General features: G+C 58.8%; 1 protein-coding gene across 1 annotated transcript; it reads right to left on the bottom strand.

Annotated features, from left to right (window-relative positions):
- Positions 1-224: 224 nt before the first annotated feature.
- UTS2R (urotensin 2 receptor) lies at positions 225-2,587 on the bottom strand. The gene has a single exon (XM_072782243.1). It carries the CDS (start codon positions 2,544-2,546, stop codon positions 1,392-1,394), a length of 1,155 nt encoding a protein of 384 aa, XP_072638344.1. The 5' UTR covers positions 2,547-2,587; the 3' UTR covers positions 225-1,391.
- Between the last annotated feature and the right edge of the window lie 20,467 nt (positions 2,588-23,054).

Here is a 23,054-nt window from a genome sequence, read left to right as displayed (position 1 = left end):
GAGGGCGTGACCTCGGAGTCCGAGGATCAAGTTCCACATCAGGCTCCCCATAGGGAGCCTACTTCTCCCTCAGCCTCTCTCTGTGTCTCTTATGAATAAATAAAAACTTTAAAAAAATCTCTTTTAATTTAAAAATATTTTAAAAATGTAACTTCCTTAGTATCACTCCAAGATATGGTGCAAAAAACATTCTCACATGCAGATGAACAGGGGCTCCAGGGACACTTTGGGAGGTGAGTTCTGGTCTCCAAAGCTGGGGGCTTTTTAGCACATCCTAAAATCAGGATGTGGGAAGCAGAGACCCCGGGTGTTGGTCAAGGTACACACTTCAGGCCATTCCCTTCCAAAAGCGTTTGGGGTCTTAAGTGGGACCGACAGCTCCAGACCCCACATTTAGGGGCCACTGGCAGGGGCAGCAGCTCTCTACGGGCCCACGCGTTAGGATCCTGGTGGGGCCTGGATGGTTCTCAGTCTGACTTGCAGCCGAGGCTGAGACCGGCCTAGGGGTGGGGGCCGGGCCTCAGTACAGAGTGCACAGGCTGGTGGGGCAGGGAGAGGCCTAAAACCCTTCTCCGGGGCTAAGGGCAGTCTGGTGGCCTCCGTGTTCCCAGGAGACATGAGACAAAGCCCTGTGCCATGAAGGGGTGTGATCTCAGCACCCCCAGTTCCTGCCCCACTGCACCATGGCCCAGTTGCCCCCTCTTCCCTGAGCAAGGTGGGGCTGGTCTTCCCCTATCTTGCTCACAAGGTTTCAGGCCCCACACCGTAGGGTCTGGTGCAGGCTGGATGGCACCTGCCCACCAGGTCAGGACAGTTGGACCAGCCTCCAAGGTTATTCGCGTCCTCCCAGCCACCCAATGCTCCTCCTCGTGCCTCCTCGTGCCCTTCCTCGTCTCCCCACCGCTTGGCTCGACATCCCATCCCCACTGCTGAGGCGGGACAGGGGCGCGCAGAGCTCAGGCTTTATTGTTCTAATGCTAATGCGCCCAGAACAGAAGAGCCATGCGGGAGCTGGGGAGGTCAGGAGCAGGGGCGGTTATGGGTGCCACAGCCAGGAGGGGAGCGTGCCGCCATGGGTGGCAGCAGGCATGCACATCTACTGCTGTGGGTGGTGAAGACTGTGTGTGCCGTGATCTTCAGGAGCTGGTTCTGGGCCTGAGCCTCCCACGGACCCTCCTCAAGGGCCCAGCTGTGGGGTTTCCGGGCTGCTGAGGCTGATGCTCCTTTTGATGCAGAAAGGAGAGCAGGGAAGTTTCTGGAAAAAGACTAAGTAACGGGGGGCTGATGGGCTAGGAGGGGCTCGAAGGGCAGCCTGCATTCTGGGACCCTTCACTGCGGGACTCCAGCCACCTCAGACCTCGGACCCCAGTGTCACGTGGGGCCCAGGCCCCTCAGGCACACAGCACTGTTGGGGCCGCCTGGGACGTGGCGGCGGTCTCCGTGGCCTGCTGGCCACTGGAGGACAGCGAGTGACCGGAGCCACGGTGGAAGCGGACACGGCACCGCGGGAAGTGGCCCGCGGGCACGGGCCCACGGGCGGCCCTGGCGCGCAGCGAGCGCTGGCGGTACTCGCGGTAGTTCTTGGTGAGCAGCGTGTAGAGGAAGGGGTTGACGCAGCTGTTGCCGTAGGTGAGGCAGGTGGTCAGGTAGTTGACGATGCGCGCCATGCGGGGCGTGAGCGGCTGGGCCCCCCGGTACTGGGCGAGGAGCTGCCACAGCCAGAAGGGCAGGAAGCAGGCCCAGAAGAGCAGCACGATGCCCAGGATGAGGTAGAGCACCCTGGGGTTGGGCAGCCGCCGCGTCTGAGCGAAGGAGGCCCGCTGGGACAGCCAGTAGGCCCGCGCCAGGCGCACGTACAGCAGCCCGATGACCACGCCGGGCCCCACGATGCTGGTCCCGAAGAGCAGCGTTAGGTAGGCACGGTGGGCACGCTGGCCCCAGACCGGCAGGCAGAGGCTCTTGTGGCCCCTGTGGACCAGCCGGATGGCCAGCATCATGGGCAGCGCCAGCAGCAGCGCCAGCAGCCACGTGCCCAGTGCTAGGACCTTGCGGTAGCCCTTGGAGCGCTGCGCCGTGTCCAGCGGCCTCAGCACCGCGGCGTAGCGCTCACTGCTCATGACGGTCAGCGTGAAGATGCTGGCGTGCATGGTCAGGAAGTCCAGGCTGAAGAGGACGCGGCAGCCCACATCGCCAAAGTGCCACTCCTTGGTGACATAGGTGGCCACAATGAAGGGGATGCTGAGCAGGTACAGGAGGTCAGCAAGCGCCAGGTTGATGACGTACACATACATGGAGGCCGAGGTGTGCAGGAAGCGGCACATGACCACCAGCGTGTACGCGTTGCCTGCCACGCCCACCACGCCCATGGCTGAGAGCACTGCGCCGATGGCACCGGTGGCCACCAGGTCCTCCAGGGAGCTGGGCTCCGCCGGGCTGGCCCATGAGCCATTGTGGGAGGCATCGGGGGCGCCCGACAGCTCGGGGATGGTGCTGCCCGTCGCAGCCAGCACGGGGAACCCGCTCGCTGGCTCGGGGCTCAGTGCCATCTGTGCCGCCTCACGCTGGGCTTGGTGCTGGGCGTGCTGCTCCTCTGGGTGGGGCGGTGGCATCTGCGGGCAACAGAAGAACATGCGCTTTAAAGATCAGCTCAGGGGGATCCCTGGGTGGCGCAGCGGTTTGGCGCCTGCCTTTGGCCCAGGGCACGATCCTGGAGATCCGGGATCGAATCCCACGTGGGGCTCCCGGTGCATGGAGCCTGCTTCTCCCTCTGCCTGTGTCTCTGCCTCTCTCTCTCACTGTGTGCCTATCATGAATAAATAAAAATTAAAAAAAAAAAAAAGTTAAAAAAAAATAAAGATCAGCTCAGGGACGCCCGGGGGCCTCAGCGGTGGGGCGTCTGCCTCCGGCTCAGGCTGTGACCCTGGGGTCCCGGGATCGAGTCCCACATCGGGCTCCCCGCATGGAGCCTGCTTCTTCCTGTACCTATGTCTCTGCCTCTGTCTGTGTCTCTCAAGAATAAATAAATAAAAATTTTAAAAGATTTTATTTATTTATTCATGAGAATATACAGAGAGGAGAGAGAGACAGGCAGAGACACAGGCAGAGGGGGAAGCAGGCTCCATGCTGGAGCCCGATGTGGGACTCAATCCCGGGTCCCCAGGATCATGCCCTGGACTGAAGGCAGCGCTAAACTGCTGAGCCACCCAGGCTGCACTAAAATATTTTTTAAAAAATAAAAAATAAAGATCAGCTCAGATACCCCCTCCCACACCCAAGAGGCTGTGTGAGGGCACAGTCCCAACTGGGCTGGGGGACCTGCAGAGGGCCATACTGACTCCAGCGTCCTTTCTCCCAATTATTTCTTCTGCATTTAAAAAAAAAAAAAAAGTGTGTGTGTGTGTGTGTGTGTGTTTTAAGATTTTATTTATTTATTCATAGAGACACAGAGAAAGAGAGGCAGAGACACAGGCAGAGGGAGAAACAGGCTCCATGCAGGGAGCCCGACGCGGGACTCAATCCCAGGCCTCCAGGATCACGCCCTGGGCTGAAGACGGTGCTAAACCGCTGAGCCACCTGGGCTGCCCAAATGTTTTGTTTAGATTGCAGAAGTAACATCCACCGATTTTTAAAGTTCAAATAGAAAAAAAACGAGTGGTGAAAAAGGGAAAGTGTTTGTAATCTCTCTCTGTTCACATGGGGACACGAGCCTTGGTCATGCCATACACAGAAATAATTTGAGGTGGACTGTGGATCTGCATATAATAGGTTAAATCAATCCATCAGTCAAGCTTCTGGAAGAAACATAGAATACCTGCAAGACCACAGACAGGCAAAGTTTTCTCACAAAAGAACAGGAAACGCTTGCCAAAAAGGTAAAGACCAATCAAACAGACTTTTTAAAATTAGGGACCTCACAAGGAGAGTAAAAATGTAAATCACGCCCCGGGAAAAGATTACTAGAGGACAAAGAACTAGTAACCAAAATAAAGGAAAGAGCTGTACATTAACACAGTCTAACCACTTGTGGGCGGGGAGATCTGGACAGACCTTCTCAAAAGAGGAGATCCGAAGGTCTGAGCGGCGCACCGAGAGCAGCTTGGATCCTTAGTCATCAGGGTCACTAAGGTGAAGACCACCGCTCCCTCGGTGGCGGCAGAGTCAGAAGGGCAGATGCCTGTGCCAGGCCCCCGCAGCGGCGGGTGGGAGTGTGACACCGAGCAGCCCCTTCTGTGTGTGACCGAAAGCAGCGTGGTGCCGGCCTTGGTGGAACAGCCCCCTTCCCCGCACATTCCCACTGGGACCCCAAGAGATCAAGTGCCATTGTCCCCAAAACAGCAGCCAGAAGGTTGACAGGCAGCCTAGTCCTGGTATCCGGGAGCTGGGACAACCCAAATGTCCGTAAATAGCCGCACGGATAAACACTGACGTCTCCACAAAGGTTGCAATGAGCAGAGGAGGGACGTGTCGCTTCAGTCCCTGACTTGGATGATCATGCAGACCAGCGACTGAGTGAGGAACCCCGAGGACACCGCCGGGTGGTCTCGGAGATGGGGATGCTGCTGGGTGGTGGGGCTGCCGCCCAGGCAGGACAGCAGCGCCAGGGGTCAGAGCAGGGCTTGGGGCACTGGGGAGCCCTCGGGAGGGGACCGAAGTGCGTCCTGACCTGAGTTGAGGTTCCTGGGCACGGACACCATACTTAGGGTCTGTGCTTCCTGGATGAAGATTATCCCCACAAGAAACGAAAAAAGCCCCCAAACGTGGGGTACCGAACCACGGAGGAGAGGCGCCTGTGTCCCCCCACCTCCCAGCGTCCAGGGACCGTGACGGTTTCGGGTTTTCTTGCTCTGCACGCCCAGTGTCTGTAGTAACAGGTCCCACCCTGCGGACCGACCCTGCGTGCAGAGGGGACCCGGCCCAGCCTCCGGTCAGGTGCCCGGCCAGGGGTCCCCTGGGGCTGCCGAGGGCTGTGGGCCTGGGGGGTGACCACCAGGGATGCGGAGCCCCGCGGAGTCCCCTGCCACCCGCGGCTTCCAAGGGGCCAGCGGGACGGCGCCGCGACACCCCAGCGCCCTGACACCTCGATGCCTGGACACCCCGATGCGCCAACGCCCTGTCACCCCAGGACACTCCCGCCCCAGCCCCGGCCGCCGCACTCGCCACGGCGCCGCGCTCACCGGACTCAGCGGCGTGGGGTCCACCCTGAGCCCCGGGTCGCCGTGCGGGTCCCCGAGCGCTGGGCGGGGCGGGGGGGCTCCTGGGTCGGCGGAGGGGCGCCCGCCGCGGTCCCGCCAGGAAGGCTGCGCTCCCGGCTCCCGGCTCCCGGCTCCCGGCTCCCGGCTCCCCGCTCCCCGCTCCCCGCTCCCCGCTCCCCGGTCGCCGCCACCTGCCCGGCCGCCAGCTGAGAATGCGCGGGGCGGGTATTAATAACCCGGGGCAGAGGGGGCGCTGGAGGGGGCGGCGTGGGGGCGGGGGAGGGCGGGGCGGGAGTGGGGCGGTGCTGGAGGGGGCGGCGTGGGGGCGGGGGAAGGTGCTAGACAGCTGGGAGGTGTGGGGGGGCGGGGAGGTGGGGGCCGTGCTGGAGGGAGGGGCGGGGAGCGGGGGTCAGCGGGGGAGAAAGCGGGCCCTGGACGCCAGGCCTTGGGGCCGCGGGGTGCGGTCGGGGCGCGGGGAGCGCAGGACAGGTCGGGGCAGGAGAGTGGGAGCCCCGGGTGCTCCGTCGGGGCAGGACGAGGCACCGTTTCCTGCCGTCGCCCCTGAGCGTCTCCCTCCGAGTCCGTGTGTGCGTGATGCGGGGGACAGTGGGGGCGACTGAGGGGCGAGGAGCCGGTGCCACTAATGACTCACACTGTGCAACCGTCACCATCTCCGGAAGTTTCTTCTCTTCCCAAACTGAAATCCTGTCCCTCAAATCTTCTCCACCCGCGCACCTCCTGTCTCTGAGGTGTCGCCCCCTGGGACCTCGGGCCCCCGCTGTCATACAGAACAGTGTCCTTCAGCTCCGGGCTTCTTTCCCTTTAGTGTAACGGCCTCAAGGTTCATCCGCCGTGTGGTTCGCGTCTGAATCGCCCTCCTTTTCACTGCCGAATAACATTCTCTCGTGTGTACGTGTGTACATGCCACGCTCCGTCCATCTGTGACCCTCCGGCTGTGCCACCTCTTGGAATGGGACTGTGTCTGGTTTAATGATTTCCTGCTCCTTCTATGGGTGCTATTCTTTCCTTTATCTCTGAAAAGTCCTAACCATCCTTATTGTCAGGTGTTTTCCAGATGGCTCCATCATTTTCAGGGAGCCTGGCCCCTCTGAGCAGCACTCCCCACTTCTCACTGACAGATGGAGACCCTTAACCCGCGGGTCTTGGTACAGGAGCATCTGTGTCACCCCACCGCATCTCTTGGCCAAGGGGACTCACAGACGCGTCTTATCTCACCTCCATGAGCAGGTGACTCAGTCTGATGGGCCTTGTCATGTTTGGCCTTATCTGCTGCCTTGGTCCATACATCCCCATAACCCCGGAACCCCTCGCATGTCTGGGTCACAGAAGGAAGCCTCCAGGAACACAGCCCTTGGCCAGCTGGTGGGCCTGAGGCCTGAGCCCTGCGCCCTGAGGCCCCACGGCCACAGACTGGGATGTACAAATGACCAAGGACAGTCATCACCAAGCACAGGTCGGCTCCCTGCCCTCCTCTGAGCACCTTTGGGCCCATCAGGACGTCCTGCAGAGCCACCTGCCGCACAGTCCATGGCCCTCTCTCCATTCGCACCATGAGGGAAGGGCAAGTGGGCATCCAGTGTGCATGCTGGGGACACCCTACAGACAGTGGGGAAGGGGCTGGGCTGTCCCCTTCCCCACTGATGTGTGTCCCCCCTGAGTGTGGGGGACAGGGATCAAGGGTGGGGAGAGGGAGGTAGGGAGAGGCCTGGAGATGCTGGTGGCCAGAGATGGCCCCTTGTAGGTGGGGGACACCGAGAACCTTCCTCTTCTACATGGTGACCCGACCTGGACCTGAGAGCACCTGGGCATGCACAGAGGGGGGCTCACTGCTCAGTCCAGAGCCGAGGGAGGGCGCGTGGGGCCAGGGCTCCTGCAGGAAACGGGAATTCAGGGGCTGCTTCCGTCCTCAGGGGTTGTGGGGACTCCACCCCTAGAACCTACTGTGTTCCGTGCAGAGTGACTCTGCCGCCTGTGATTCACTTGGTGGACCGTTAAATTATAAATTATAATTATAAAATCCCCACTTTCCACTAATGTGACTTCAATGTTTTGCTTTTGGGTTCATCATGTTTTGAAATAACAGTTTTCCTGTAAGAACTCACTTCCAGGGATCCCTGGGTGGCGCAGTGGTTTGGCGCCTGCCTTTGGCCCAGGGCGTGATCCTGGAGACCCAGGATCGAATCCCACATCGGGCTCCCGGTGCATGGAGCCTGCTTCTCCCTCTGCCTGTGTCTCTGCCTCTCTCTCTCTCTCTGTGACTATCATAAATAAATAAAAATTAAAAAAAAAAAAAGAACTCACTTCCAATTGCATGACTAAACTGCATGGAAAACGAGGTTCCACGGACAGAAATCTGGCTTCGTGAGTCTCTTTACAGGTGTCCATCCAGCTGGGCCACAGACCTGTCAAAGAGGCACATTCTATCACGGCCCCTCCAATCCTGCGTGAGAAAGATAAAGGGGTGAGCAGGACCAGGGGATGGAGGAAGCGAGCCCCGACAGAGTCCAGGCCAAGGCTGCCTGAGGAGCCCCCCCTCGGGCAGAAACGGCTGCAGGCCCCCCCAAACTCAGTCAGGCCCATGGGCTCCAGGCACTGCCCGCAGCTAAGGGCACATGCCTGGGAGGAAGGTCCCAGCAGGGCCACCCCTCCCTGGCCGCCCTGCCACCTCCCCAGGACCCCTCTACAGAGGTGAGGGCCCCTGCATTTTCCTGGGAGACCCTTCCCCTGGTGCTACTGCTAACGTCATTCCTTGCTTTCCGTTTCAGAAGCTGCGGACTCCCCAGTCCTGGTTCCAAACAACTAAAATATACACAGGCCTCCAGCTGGGGGCCCCCCCCGTTAATCAGTGGAGAGCCTCCGGCATCCGCGCAGGCACGTATGGTGTGGAGTGCTCCCTTGGCAGAGTGTGCAAGCCCAGAAAGCTGAAGTGAGCGAGGCGGGAGATATTTCAAGAACACAAAACACTGTCTTTTCTCGGAAAGGCTCCTGCGGGCCCCTGGGGAAGGCCGGTGGGCCCGCCTCCTGGGGCTCCCCGTGGGGGAGGCTGTCCCAGTGGGACCGCTCGGGCTCGGTGACCCGTGGGAAAGGGTCTGATTCCAGGGCTGCGAAACCCCACGTTCTGAGTGAAGGGGCTGCTGACAGAGTCCCGAGGGCCGCTCCGCGGTCTGCAGAGGAGTCAGTGGGCAGGGAGGGTGGACCTGCGGCCCTCGGACGTCCCCCGCGGGCCCTCCCGCAAGGCCACTGTGCTCACCGAGTCCCGGGAGGGAGCACAACGCCCAACAGTGTCCAAGCCGACTGCTCCCTCTGTCCCTGGGAAGCGCGGCGGTCAGGAGCCCTGAAGCCCCATCCACAAACGAGCAGCGGGGCGGGGGTGGGGGGGTGGGGGTGGGGGGCTCAGAGCTAACCAAGGGGGCTCTGCAGCAGCCAAACCTCAGGGGGTCTCTCCTGGGGACGTCCTTCACCATCACCTTCACCATCACCGGGAGCGCTGTGACCACGAGCATCATCACCACGAGCATCACCAGCACCTCCACCAGCAGCACCATGGCCACCATCAGTTTTACACTCTCAGTGTATGACACGCCTAGGTACCACCATCTAGATCAAGTGACAGCATTTTTAACATGTTTCAGAGTGTTGTATTAAGAAGCAGAATGGGGATCCCTGGGTGGCACAGCGGTTTGGCACCTGCCTTTGGCCCAGGGCGTGATCCTGGAGACCCGGGATCGAATCCCACATCAGGCTCCCGGTGCATGGAGCCTGCTTCTCCCTCTGCCTATGTCTCTGCCTCTCTCTCTCTCTCTGTATCTGTCATAAATAAATAAAATATTAAAAAAAAAAAAGAAGCAGAATGTCCCTAGTCCTCATTCCCATTCTCTTCCCTGCATAGAGGCGTCCCTGCCCCGACTTTTGGGCAACTCCCAAGCTTTTTTTTGACCTTGTATTTTCCATGTACAATTAATATTCACTGTAAAATCTTCGTAGGTGGGACTGTACTGTACCTAACCTTTTGCAGTTTTCTGTTTTCTCTCAATCTGAAAGCAGGAAACAGGAATTCAGGGGCAGGTGGCATCTGAACAATAAAAGTTCATCCACGCCTCTGAAAGGCTCGTGACATCCCACTGCAAACACCCCAGCTCACTTCCATTAACTGCCAGAACCAACTGCAGTGGTTTTACGCAGAATGGGATAATTCATTGCAGCTGTGTCGGGGATGGGGTTATTCTTCACACGTCCTCCGGGAAGAAAACACACAGTTATTTCTACTCTGGACCAATGTGCTGCAACTTTCACATTTGGTTTTTAAAATTTAAGGTGAAATTCACATAACGTAAAATTAACTATTGTGCAGTGGTCAGCTCTACCCAGTTCCAGAACATTACCATTGCCTCCAAGGAGACCCTACACTCATTAAGCAGTTACTTCCCACTCCCCCTTTCCCTCAGTCCCTGGCAACCACTTACCACCACTGTCTCTATGGAGTTGCCTGTTCCAGACATTTCACGCGAGTGGAATCCTACAACAGTGAGGCTTCCTTCACTGAGCGGCTGGTTTCAAAGTTCATCCACAGCGTGGCACGTGTGGAAGCTTCACTCCCGTGTACGGCGAGTAATAACCTGCGCCGTATGGACGTGCCACATGTCACTTAGCTCTTCATCTGACCACGTGGATTGCGGACAGTGCTGTTACAGGCGTGTACCTGCAGGTTTTTAATTCATTTGGGTACATAATTCATATGGCAATTATATAGTTAACTTTTCGAGGATGTATTTTATCTTTTTTCATTTTCACCGTAATCTCATTCGTTGCTGTTTTCTCTATTTTCACACGAGAAGATCTGAGGAGCCATCTGCAGTCTTCCTGTATGGAGCTGGAGCTTCCACCTGGGCCCTCCTGCAGGACTGACTGCTCCTGGCCTGCAGTCCCTCGGCTCCCAGGCTGCAAAGAAGCCTGGTCATTGAGGAAAAAAAGGTTGCCTCAAACAAGAGTTTGCTGGAATAATGAATAAATGGACTGTTTAATCTGGAGGGATGGAGAAAGAAAGGGATGAAGGTGAGACCAGGCTGGGTTTGTTTGGGAGAGAAGTCAGGTACATTTTATTTAAAAAAAAAAAAAAAAAAAAAAAAGATTTTATTTATTCGAGAGAGTGGGAGAGGGAGAGTGGGAGATCACCAATGGGGGAGAGAGGGAGCAGGGAGCCCGACCCAGGGCTAGATTCCAGGACCCTGGGATCATGACCTGGGCCAAAGGCAGAGCTTCACCCACTGAGCCCCCAGGTGCCCCTGCAGGTGCAAAGTCTAAGCCAGACTCCACCTCACTAAATGCTGGGACTATTATCAGGAGGCGGAGAAGGGCAGTGTTTCGAACTGCTGCTGCATCAATGTGTTTTCTCAAGAAGCGTCAGAGTCTTCATGATTTAAGACCAGAACTACTTCTACAAGACACATGGGGTGAAGACTGCCCTCAAAGTTGATAGGATTGAACCTAATGCACAGTCATCCCCCTCCTCCCCGGTGTCTGTCCCTGAGAGGGAAATAGCCCATCCTTGGATCACTGGAAGGCTGTGTCAGCCAGAGACCCCACGGAGGACTAGAGAAACCTCCAGATCACTCATTTACAAGAAGGAAAACCTGCTGAGAGCATCTTCTCTGATCAGAGTATCTCCCCGCCCACAGCACCTGGCGCCCAGAAGTCCAGGGAGTGAGCAGCAACTGGGCCGGGGTCCCGGCCCCGCCGCTGATCCTGAATGTCAGCAGGCTTTACACGTGGCCTGCCTGCAAAGCTGTTTTTTAATGGGGACACAGATTTAGACTCATTAAAATCTGTGTTTGAGGGTCACTCATGATTGTTCACAACACGGCCCCTAGAGCGTGTGTTTGTTTATAAGCAACGTGATGAACACCGTGAAGCAGCTCAGCCCATGAGCCAAAACCCTGACTCACCTGCCCTGAGCTGCCCCCACTCTGTCTCCCGCTCCTACGAGATGTAAACCTGTCAAGGTGGCTCCTCTAATGCCCGAGGGGACCAGGCCACACAAGGACCAGCGGAGAGATGACAGCCCAGGCCCCACGCAACTCTGCTGCTGACCTTATCTAGTTCACAGCCAGCTCACAGAGCAGCAGGTACTCAGGGCCACGCTGCATACAAGAGGCACCATTTGAGACCAGGTCTCTCTGAGCAGAGCGGCCCCAGCACCGCTGGCAGGGCCCCGGGGAGCCCCAGACACCTGCTAGGTGGGGGAGCACCCCTGCTGCTCCGGGAGCCTGCGCCCACCCGAGACCACGTGCTGGGGCCTGAGGCAGTGGGTCCCAGCTCCGCAGCGTGGAGGGAGGGCCCTTCCCCCCGGTTCCGGTTCCCGGAACCTGGTCCCTTCCTGAGGCTGCTGACAGACCCTGAGGGATCCTCACGGATCCTGAGGGAAGCTGATGGGATCTGAGGGATCCTCACAAAACCTCAAGGAAGCCTACAGAACCTGAGGATTCCTGACAGAACCTAAGAGAAACTGACGGATCCTCACAGATCCTGAGGGAACCTGAGGGATCCTCACAGAACCTCAAGGAAGCTGACAGAACCTGAGGATTCCTGACCGAACCTGAGGCTGCTGACAGAACCTGAGGGGTCCTCACAGACCTGAGGGAAACTGATGGGATCTGAGGGACCTTGACAGAACCTCAAGGAAGCTGACAGAACCTGAGGTTCCTCACAGATCCTGAGAGAACCTGAGGGAACCTCACAGATCCTGAGAGAAACTGAGAGATTTCATGGAACCCGAAGGAAGGTGACAGACCCTGAGGGATCCTCACAGAATCTCAAGGAAGATGATAGAAACTGAGGGATCCTTACCGAAACTGAGGGAGGCTGACAGACCCTGAGGGAATCCTCACAGATCCCGAGAGAACCTGAGGGATCCTCATGGAACCTGAGGGAAGATGACAGAACCTAAGGGATCCTTACAGTCCTGAGGGAAATGTATGGCATCTGAGGGAAGCTGACGGGATCTGAGGGATCCTGACAGAACCTGAGGGAAACTGACAGAACCTGAGGAATCTGCACAGAACCTGAGGCGACCTGAGGGACCCTCACAGAACCTGAGGGAAGCTGACAGATCATTAGGGATCCTCACAGAACCACAAGGAAGCTGACAGAACCTGAGGATTCCTGAGAGAACATGAGGCGGCTGACAGACCCTGAGGGATCCTCACCGATCCTGAGGGAAGCTGACAGGATCTGAGGGATCCTGAGTGAACCTGAGGGAAGCTGACGGAACCTGTGGGACCCTCACAGAACCTGAGAGAACCTCAGGGATCCTTACTGATTCTGAGGGAAACTGATGGGATCTGAGGGATCCTCACAGAATCTCAAGGAAGCTGACAGACACTGAGGATTCCTGACAGAACCTGAGTAGACTGACAAAACCTGAGGGATCCTCACTGATCCTGAGGGAAGCTGACAAGATCTGAGGAATCCTGACCAAACCTGAAGGAAGCTGACAGAACCTGAGGCATCCTCACAGAACCTGAGAGACCCTGAGGGATCCTCACAGAACCTGAGGGATCCTCACAGAATCTGAGGGAAGATGACAGAACCTAAAGGATCCTTACAGTACTGAGGGAAATGGATGGTATCTGAGGGAAGCTGACGGTATCTGAGGGACCCTCACGGAACCTGAGGGAAGCTGACGGATCCTTAGAGATCCTCACAGAACCTCAAGGAAGCTGACAGAAACTGAAGATTGACAGAATCTGAGTGGACTGAAAAAACCTGAGGGATCCTCACTGATCCTGAAGGAAGCTGACAGGATCTGAGGATTCCTGACCAAACCTGAGGGAAGCTGACAGAACCTGAGGGATCCTCACAGAACCTGAGAGAGCCTGAGGGATCCTCACAGAACCTGACAGACCCTGAGGGATCCTCACAGAACCCGAGGGAAGCTGACAGAACCTGAGGGATCCTCACGGAATCTGAGGGACAATGACAGAACCTAAGGGATCCTTACAGTCCTGAGGGAAATGGATGGGATCTGAGGGAAGCTGACGGGATCTGAGGGACCCTCACGGAACCTGAGAGGACCTGAGGGATCCTCACAGAACCTGACAGAACCTGAGGGATCCTCACAGATCCTGACAGACCCTGAGAGATCCTCACAGAACCTGAGGGAAGCTGACAGAACCTGAGGGATCCTCACGGAATCTGAGGGAAGATGACAGAACCTAAGGGATCTTTACACTCCTGAGGGAAATAGATGGGATCTGAGGGAAACTGATGGGATCTGAGGGATTCTCACAGAACCTGAGAGAGCTGACAGAACCTGAGGGATCCTCACAGAACCTGAGAGAACATGAGGGATCCTCACGGAACCTGAGGGAAGATGACAGAACCTGAGAGATCCTTACAGACCTGAGGGAAACTGATGGTATCTGAGGGAAGCTGACGGGGTCTGAAGGATCCTCACGGAACCTGAGGGAAGCTGAGAGAAACTGAGGATTCCTGACAGAACCTGAGGGATCCTCACAGATCCTGAGGGAAGCTGACGGGATCTGAGGAATCCTGACAGAACCTGAGGGATCCTTACAGACCAGAGGGAAACTGATGGGATCTGAGGGCAGCTGACGGGATCTGAGGGATCCTCACCGAACCTGACGGAAGCTGACAGAGCCTGAGGCATCTTCACAGATACTGACAGAACCTGAGAGAAGCTGACAGAACTGAGGGAACCTGAGGGGAGCTCTCGGAACACCTGGTCTAGCTGACCCCTGCCCCAAGCCCATGATGGCCCCCCGGGCGCTTCAGCTCACCCCACCCCTCCCCGGCAGCCCGGGGCCCCCAGGCCCTCTGCTCAGCCCGAGGGGTGCTCACCCTGCCTGCAGACTCCCTCCTGGGGGCGCCCCCCCGAAAGGAAGGGAAGCAGCCCACCTGGCACTACCTTTCCCATGGAGCTCTGGGCTCATCTGCATGTGTCCCATGAGCCCGGCCCACCAGGCAGTGGAGCTGCTGAGTCACCCCCTCCCTCCCAGGAGAGCCCTGGGGCCAACGGGGGCAGGCCGCCCCTCTCCCCCCCAGCAGCACCCTCATGCCTTCTGCTGAGTTCCCTCGCTGCCCACGGGGGTGCTGGCCGCCCTTTCCGCCTGCAGGCCTCTGCGACTGTGCAGGGCGCGCCTCTGGCACAGTGCTTTTGGCTTGGTGGGTGACGTGCTCCCGGGTCCTGACCTGGGCTTGAGGGGGGTCCCTTCCGTGGCCTCTTGATTCAAGGTCTTCACGGATTCCAGAAGCCGATCAAGTCTCACTTCTTTGCATTTAAATGTTTCTGCCTTTGGTGGCTTGTCACACTTTGTTTAAACTCCATAGATGGAGTCTAATGTGTCAGTCGGTCCTTGAGAAGGGGTCTTTTTGGCCCGTGGCCAGAGCATCTTCAGCTCCCCAAGACTGTAATGTGTTTCTTATATATTTTTACCTTATTCTTCCACTGTTTTGCTTGTTTCTTGTACTTCATCATTTTTTATTTAAACATATGTTCCGGGATCACTGGGTGGCACAGCGGTTTGGCACCTGCCTTTGGCCCAGGGTATGATCCTGGAGACCCGGGATCGAATCCCACGTCGGGCTCCCTGCATGGAGCCTGCTTCTCCTTCTGCCTGTGTCTCTGCCTCTCTCTCTCTCTCTCTCTCTGTGACTATCATAAATAAATAAAAAATTTAAAAAAATATATGTTCCTTTTGTAAAAATATGTATAATACAAGAGTACAGATAGGTGGCTTTTTAAATAATTTACTAAACCAATCGGATTATTCGGCCCTTCCTTCCACACTTGTAACCTGTGCACCCAACTGCACCTGGCACGTCTGCCCCAGGACATCTGATGCGGGCCCCGAAGAGCAATTCCACAGCTGGGCCTGGACTGGGCCGCGCCCACAGGAGACACAAGCTGCTTCTGTCATTAGCTCACAGTGGAGTTCCTTGGGTCAGTGTTTCTCAAATTTTTCTGCAATTCAAATTTTCTAGGGCATTCAAAAAGTCCCGGTGTGCGTGTCACCATGTGGCAGACACCCGAGGTGACTCCCAGTCAGTCGTGCACTTCCTATGATTGAAGGCAGAAGCTGTGACTTGTTTCTTACCAAGCAAAGTGGCCAAGTCGGTGGATGTCATCCCTTGATTACATTATTTATGCAGATGCACATTGCTGATTTTATGGTCCGTATTTTACACAGTTACCTCATGATTTATATACGTGCACTACGTGTGCACTACGACACACTGATGTATGTCATGCACATGTCCATGAGGCATTGGGCGTGCCCCTGTCCGCACTCACACACCCACTCCCAGCTGACTCACCCTTGCTCCCCCTCTGCCCCTGGACGAGGGGGCACCCACGCTGTGTGCTGTGCTTACAGCTGGTAGCCTCTGGTCAGTGGCTGCAAAGGGGGGTGGCCACCCTCCCCCGGGGGGGGGTTGAGGACCTGCAGGGACACAATGTCCCCCTTTCTGGCTCCTCCCGGGGCCGGTGGGACATGGGCACAGGCTTCCCAACCTCCGTGCACCCGTCAGGATGCTCAAGTGAGTCATGAGAGGAATGATCTGGAACTTATGACAACTCGGGGCAGCCTAGACCTCAGCCCCTTCACAAATGCCGGTGGTAGCCCAGGGGCGAAGAGAGTGGTAAGTGGATGTGTGAGTCCGCCAGAGCAGAGGCATGACGCATTACAGGACGGCGGTGACCAGAGCCTCGGAGAGGTCACCCAGGCCCCGGCGAGCAGCAGGATAAGCTTGAAATTGCAAAACAGGCTGTGTGTTCTGGAATGAGGAGAAGGAGTGGAAGCTGGAAGGGGAGCAGCGCCTGATGGGGATCTCATTAGGATGTGGCCACGCCGCGGCCCGCCGCCCAGCCGTGGAAACACGTCCTCACCGAAGACCCGGTGCAGCATCGTCAGCCTCGGTTACGTGACAAGAGAAAAAGCAGGTTGTGAGTTTGTACACACAGTATTGCTTTGATTTTCTGAAAGAAAAAGTCTGTGGCCACGTATGCAAATGTTGGGTGTGATGCCTGCGTCCGGGCTCCTGTCCCGCATGCGCAGCAGGTGTCACGTGTCTGCGAGCCTACACAGAATGGGTGAGGACAGGTGCACCCGCGGCGGGGCCCGCCCCTGGTGGTAGCATCAGCAGTTACTGAACTTTCTTTATAGATTTCCACACTTGCTGAATTCTCTAGAATAGACAGGTGCTGCGGCCACCCCCTCGGAAGCAAGTGAAAGCCCCGGAGCACTCGGTGGGCAGCTGCGGGGTCTAAACCATCCTGCTCTTGGGGCCTGAGCCCAGCCCTGCCCCCAGGCCACCTCCCCGCCACCTGCGCCCAGAGCAGGCTGGGTGCCCGCCGCCTGGAGGCCCCCTGCAGGCCGGCACCTCCTGCCCGGCCTCTACTGCCCAAGCCCTTTGGGGGCTGACTCAGATGCCCTGGGGGTCCCCCTCCAGTTCTTTTACATCCAACCTCGTGGGCGTCTGAAGCTGCACCACAGCCAAGGCCGTCGCGTCCACTCAGCCCCCCACCGTCCCACTGCCGGGCTTACGTCCCGGCCGTGCAGGCTCGGAGCCCACGCCCTTGTGGCCGCCCGGAGAGCCACAGTCCTGGTGATTGTGCCCCCGAGGAGCGAGCGTTGCGTCCCCCCACCCCGATTCCCACATGAGGCTGCCTGGTGTGGGGTCCGCAGCCCAGCCGCCCAGCCGTGGCCACTCTCTGCCTGGGGCTCCCGAGCCCTTGGATGCTGTCCTGGGACACGGCCACCTCCACCCCGGGGGACGCCTCGGACTCGGGGTGTCCTGAGAACCCCCAGAGCCTCCCGGGCAGAAACACAATCATCTTGCATGAGCTTCCTGTAGCCACCACACAAATAACCACACACTGACAGGCTTAAAGCAGCACGCGCTGATTCTCTCGGGGTCCTGGACATCCGAAATCTGAATGGGTCTGCAGGGCGGCTTCTTTCTGGAAGCTCCAGGGGACAATCCCTTCTCTCGCCTTCCCCAGCTTCTGGAAGCGCTCGCAGCCCTTCCTCCATCCCCAGGCCAGCAGGGATCCTCTCTCTGTCCCTGTCCTCATACCTTCTCCCTCTGACTCCGCCCCCCCGCCCCCGCCCCCCTCTAGTAAGGACCCTCGAGGTGCCACGCAGCCCACTCGCAAGCAAGCTAACCCTCCCACCAAGATCCCTCACTTGGTCACCTCGGCAAAGTCTCTCCGGCCGTGGCGGTGACTTGCGCCCAGGTAGGGCGTCAGGACAGGGCCACCGCCCAGCAGCTACCCTCCCACTCCGTGTGCCTGGTGGCCTCTGTCCAGCTCTGGAATTCCCAGAAAGAGCCTCTTTTCTGTCCGCGCACCTGAGCAGCGTCCCAGCTGTCAGACTCCAACTCGCAGCGCCGTCTCAGGCCCTCGGCTCCGGAGGCCATGCCTGTGCCGCTAGCGCCAGCCCGGCAGGAGCGGGCAAGGGGACGAGGGCCTGGAGGCGAGGGCACAGCTCCTCAAACACCGTCGCGTAACAGCTGCGCGGAGGCCGGCGGTCAGAGAGGATCAACGCGACGGGGCTGCTCCGGCTACAGCGCAGGCCGCTCGGCCCCGAGCCCGGCCCCGAGCCAGCGCAGGCCTCTCAGCAGGCGTCTCAGCAGGCGTCTCAGCAGGCCTCCCAGGGCCCTGAGCCCAGCGCCGGGTCTGACCTTCCCAGGCTTTTTGAATTTCTGGATAGAAAAATAAAATTGGGGGAACGAGAGGGGTTGTCAACAGCTTACTTTTCCAACTAAGGCGACCTTCCATAAGGACGTTTTCTCACACTGGAGGCAAAAAGTCCATCCTGACAGAAGGATTTTATTTTTTTTATTTTTTTTTTTTATTTTTTTTTTTTTTTATGATAGGCACACAGTGAGAGAGAGAGAGAGGCAGAGACACAGGCAGAGGGAGAAGCAGGCTCCATGCACCGGGAGCCTGACGTGGGATTCGATCCTGGGTCTCCAGGATCGCGCCCTGGGCCAAAGGCAGGCGCCAAACCGCTGCGCCACCCAGGGATCCCTGACAGAAGGATTTTAAACGGGTTAAACTTCACTTCTCGAAAAACTCTCTCCTACTCTTCCTCTCCGAGCAAGGCGGCCTCCTGGCCTCGAGTCGCTGGGGGACCTTCCAGATGACCACGACGCGGGTCGAAGACAAGAGCTCGCACGCGCATTAGGAAGAACCTGCGAGAACTGAAACGGATGGTCTGGAGCCGCCGCACTCGGGGCCTGAGAGTCCGAGCAGCGGTCGCAGCGGAAGGCGCACCGGGCGAATCCGAAGATCCTCAGCAGCAGATTGGAGAGAAAGGAAGGAAACGACAGGATGGAGCTGGAGGACGTGTGGGCACCCTCGGGGCGGAGTCCTGCGAGGGGCGGCTGCACGTGAGCACCCCGCCGGCCAGTGGGAGCTGGGCAGCGGGGGCAGCGGGGGCAAGGGCGGCCGGCCATCCGCTCCGGCAGCGGCGCCGGGTGCACGTGTGGAAGGGAAGCAGCCGGATGGCAGGGCCCTTGCTCTGGACGAGGCCGTGTCCCCTCCAGGTGGGAGTCCAAGGCCCCCCCGCACCTGCTGACAACCTGCCACTCGGGGGGTGAGGCCCTCAGGGAGCACTCACTGGAGTCGGCTCCTCAGATCCTCGATGCACACTTGTCCTTCCCTCGTGCGGCAAACGGAGACCGGGCCGTGGACTGCGTGGCTGGCGGCTCTGAGGGACGTCCTGACCAGGGGATGGGGTGCCGGGAGGGCGACGAAGGGCAAGGAGGGCAGCCACGGCCCCGATCTTGGGCTGATGCACCATTTCTGTCGAGTCACACATGGGTGGTGACCACGGGCATCTCGGGAGACAGACATGGACACGGTTTCTGTCCCCAGAATGGCAGCCCTGTGTCCACAGCACGTTTGCTCCCCTGAAAGCCAGGAAGTTAGGCTCCCACGTAGGGGCTGCGAGGAGGCTTGGCCGCCCCCAGAGGGCGCGCGGGGCAGGGGCGAGCCTCGTGGGCCACAGCCTGTTGAGTCCGGAGTGGGCCTCGGGGCCTCTCTGCTCAGGGCTGCTCCCGGGGAACGTGTCCTAGAGCCGCGTCCTCAAGGAGCTAAGAAAGTCACGCAAGCTCAAGTGTTTCCTTCCTCTCCCGTTCTCTTTCTTTTTTTTAGATTTTATTTATGTATTTGATAGAGCTAGAGACCACGAGTCCCTCCGAGCAGGGAGCCCATTGCGGGGCTCGATCCCAGGACCCCGGGATCATGACCTGAGCCAAAGGCAGACGCTTGACCGACTGGGCCGCCCCCACCCCGTTCTCACTTTTTCACCCCCCACAGATTTCCCTTCAACAGCAGGGGAGCCAAGCGCTGACCCCAAAGGGAAGCAGCAGCTTCTCCCCACAAAGCAGCCGCGTCTCTAAGGGCTTCTTGGGAGGAAACGAGTGAACCAACTGCAGCCGCGCCCCAGGGGGACGGTCGGTGCACACCTGCCGAGCGGGCAGGCCGGGCCTGTGGGGGGGTCTCCAGCCCTTGGACGCCAGGCCCCCTCCTCCACCCGGCTGCGGCCCCGACCGCCTGGGCGGCCACGCGGGAGGCCCGTGGAGACGCGGCCGGCAGCAGCATTTAACCGCGTGTCACCTCGTTCCGGTGCCGCACAGAGCCTCGGCCGCTGGAGCCGTCCGGGCCCGGCCACCGGCGCCGCCTGCTGCGTCCCCCCTGCCCCGGCGCCGGCCGCATGTGCTCGCGCCCGCTACTCAGCAAAGTCACTGTGCAAAAGGGCCCGGGCTGCGCCCCCATGGCAGAGGCCGCGCCGCCCACGCTGAGGAGCCACCCGCACAGTGGGCGCCCCTGCGGCCTCCCCGCCTCGCGCTGCCCGGACCGCGGAGGGGACACCCGGCCGTTTCGGGACAACTGTCCTTCGCGGTCAGACCTCTAGGGAGGGCGGCGGGAGGCGAGGGCGCTGCGGCCTGACAGGAGGGCCTGGGTGGGAATCGGGCCGCAAGAGCAGCCTTCAGACAGGCCGGGAACAGAGGCAGCTACCTACTGGGTCTTTTCTCTTTTCTTTTTTTTAAGATTTTATTTATTCATGAGACACAGAGAGAGAGAGAGAGAGAGAGAGAGAGACATGGAGACCCAGGCAGAGGGAGAGGCAGGTCCCTGCGGGGAGCCCAACACGGGACTCGATCCCGGGACCCTGGAGTCATGCCCTGGGCCGAGGGAGACGCTCCCCCGCTGAGCCCCGGGCGCCCCGAACTATTTGGTTCTATAAACTCTGAACGATGAGATGACGCCACACACAGACGATTGCGTGTACACAGCATGTGCACCTGAGTCACCCCAGCACTCAAAGTGCAGTGTCCCCGTGTGCGCCGCTCAGGGAGATCGGGCTGTGGTGCTGCAGATCAGTGTGACCTGTCGTCTGCCCGGGGGACGGTGGATCTGAAAGTCATTTTACGGTGAACTCAGGACCCTTGCTCGTTTTCATGGCTCATTAGGCTCCTTTGGTGACAGAAATATTATCTGTCCCTGTCTTTGTGCCTTTCTGTTCTTTTTACAAACACAACTGTAACTATAGGGTGAGTCAGTAAAAAAAAATGGGAAATCGACAGGCAGGCAACTGTGAAGCACGTCTGACCTCCATGGGCCCGGGGTCCTTGCCGGCCGTGGCCCCCCTGCGGAGCCAGGGGCCTCCCTCGCGCTGCCGGGCTGGGCTGTTCTCTCTGGAGCCCCGGTAGTGAATCTGTGCAAGACGCGTGCAGACTGCTCTTCTCCTGTGGCATCCCCTGCGAGGGGGAAGGAAGGAGCAGTCCGTAGGAACTCCTGCAGCCGCGAGGAGCCGAGGCGCCCTTCCCTCGCAGCAGAGCGGCAGCCGCGGGCACGTTCCTTTAAACTCCGAGCACCCGGACTCTCCCAGCGCAGCCATCCTCTCAGTGCGACGACTACAGCCTTCAAGGAGGTTCACTTTGGGGGCCCCCGGGGGGCCCAGCAGTTGAGCGTCTGCCTTCGGCTCAGGGCGTGACCCCGGGGTCCTGGGATCGAGTCCTGCGTTGGGTTCCCCTCAGGGAGCCTGCTGCTCCCTCTGCCTGGGTCTCGGCCTCTCTCTCTCTCTCAGGAATAAAAAGATAAACATCTTAAAACAAAAAAAGATTTTCTTTGGTGAATCACCTGATTATTTAAATACACTTTTCTTTCTTATTAGGACTTGACTACAACTGAGTCACCTGCCCAAAGCTTCAGGCCTGCTGGGCCCGGAGGCTTTGTGGGTCAGGTGGTGCCTGTGGGCACAGCTGGCCGGGCTCGGGTCAGATTCTAGGACACGCTGGCGGGGCCTGTGCCCAGGAGAGGCGCCAGCCCCAGCTTGGCCCTCGACTCGTCCGGGGGATGCAGAGGCTGTGCATGGGAACACTCTGGTGGCCGTCCCAAGGACGGGGGTCACTAAGCCAGCCAAGAAGCAGGAATGCATCCACACCACAAACATCTCTGGAATGTTCCCTAAACCTCAGGAGCCCTACAGGCCTCAGGGACAAGACAAAGATAAACACTACCAAGCTCAAAGGCACCCCAGGGATGCCAGCCTGTTTCCCCTGGAGGGTCACAGCCCTTGGGGCAGAGCGGGCCCCTGGCCTTGGCCAGCACGGGCATCCGGGTCCTCTCGTAATTCTGACAAGACTTGGCCACAGTCCCTGCTTGGGCTTCTCCCCCTTCGCCCTTCTCCGCTGCGAGAGCTCGTACGTCCTGGGCCGGTGGAGATGGGGCTTTGGAATGCGGGCAGGTGTGGGCGCCGGGTTCTGGTCCCCGGTGGCCTCCAGGTCATGGCTGTGGCCCCGTAAGGGCTGTGACGTGGGTCCGCTCACATACTTGTCAGTTTGTAGGAGGACTTGCAAGTCCCAGGGGGTGTGGCTGGGTGGCTGCGTGGACCCTGGCTATTTGGGGTCCCTGCAGAGCCTGGCTCGAGTATCAGGTAGGCCGAGACTAGGGTGGGTGGCGTGGGTGGTGGTGGTGAAGGATTAATAGCTCAGTATCTGTGAAAACATCTAAGGCTCACCCAGGGGTCCAGGCACTGGTTCTAGAATGTACAGCATATTGGAACCATCTGCAGGATTTGAAGGACACCGAGGGACGCCTGGATCCCGTGTGAGAATTCTGACACAACTGGGACGGCAAACGTTAGTTTTCTGTCATTTAATAACAAATGACCAAATTTAGGCTTAAAACAACACACATTTATTTTCTCCTGGTTTCCGTGGATTCGGGATTGGGCCATGCCTTGGCCGGGCCCCTCGCTCGGGCTCTGCGCAGTTGCTCCCTTGGTGGTGGGTGGAGCGAGCTCTCGGCTGACAGCACACCTGCCCCCGGGCTCAGCACCAGGGCCACCGCCGCGCTGGCTGTCAGCTGGGTGCACCTCAGGCCCCGGGGCTGGCCGCAGCTCCCGCGGTTCAGGGCATGGCTGGGACCCCCCGAGGCCGGGAGGGGACAGTCAGACCTGCCGTGGGGTCTCACGTGTATTCACGGTAACGTCACTGCGCGAGAGACACCCGTTGGCCACATAATGTGACTTTAGGCAGTAGCGTCCGCCAGTACCGCTTCTTGGTTAGAAGCAAGTCGCAGGCTCCACCTCCAAGCACAGGGAGGGCATGGCCGCTGGAGGTGGCCCCAGACGTGTCTGTCCTTGCTGTGGCGCGCACGGGACTCTCCAGGGCTCCGAAGAAAATGTTACTGTGCGGTAAAATTTAAGAACCACGGATGGAACCACCTGGCCCTCATCCGTCCCGACCAGCCTTGCCTTCTCCCAGGCCCCGGTCAGCCCACCTCACCCGTCAGGACGAAGGTGTCAGGGC

The sequence above is a fragment of the Canis lupus genome, chromosome 16 (assembly GCF_048164855.1).
Source record: "Canis lupus baileyi chromosome 16, mCanLup2.hap1, whole genome shotgun sequence".
NCBI lineage: Eukaryota > Metazoa > Chordata > Mammalia > Carnivora > Canidae > Canis > Canis lupus.
This window is presented reverse-complemented; position numbering and strand designations above follow the sequence as displayed.

Excerpts from the sequence above, each read along its gene's own strand:
- UTS2R (XM_072782243.1), bottom strand. The coding sequence starts at position 2,546 with ATGGCACTGAGCCCCGAGCCAGCGAGCGGGTTCCCCGTGCTGGCTGCG.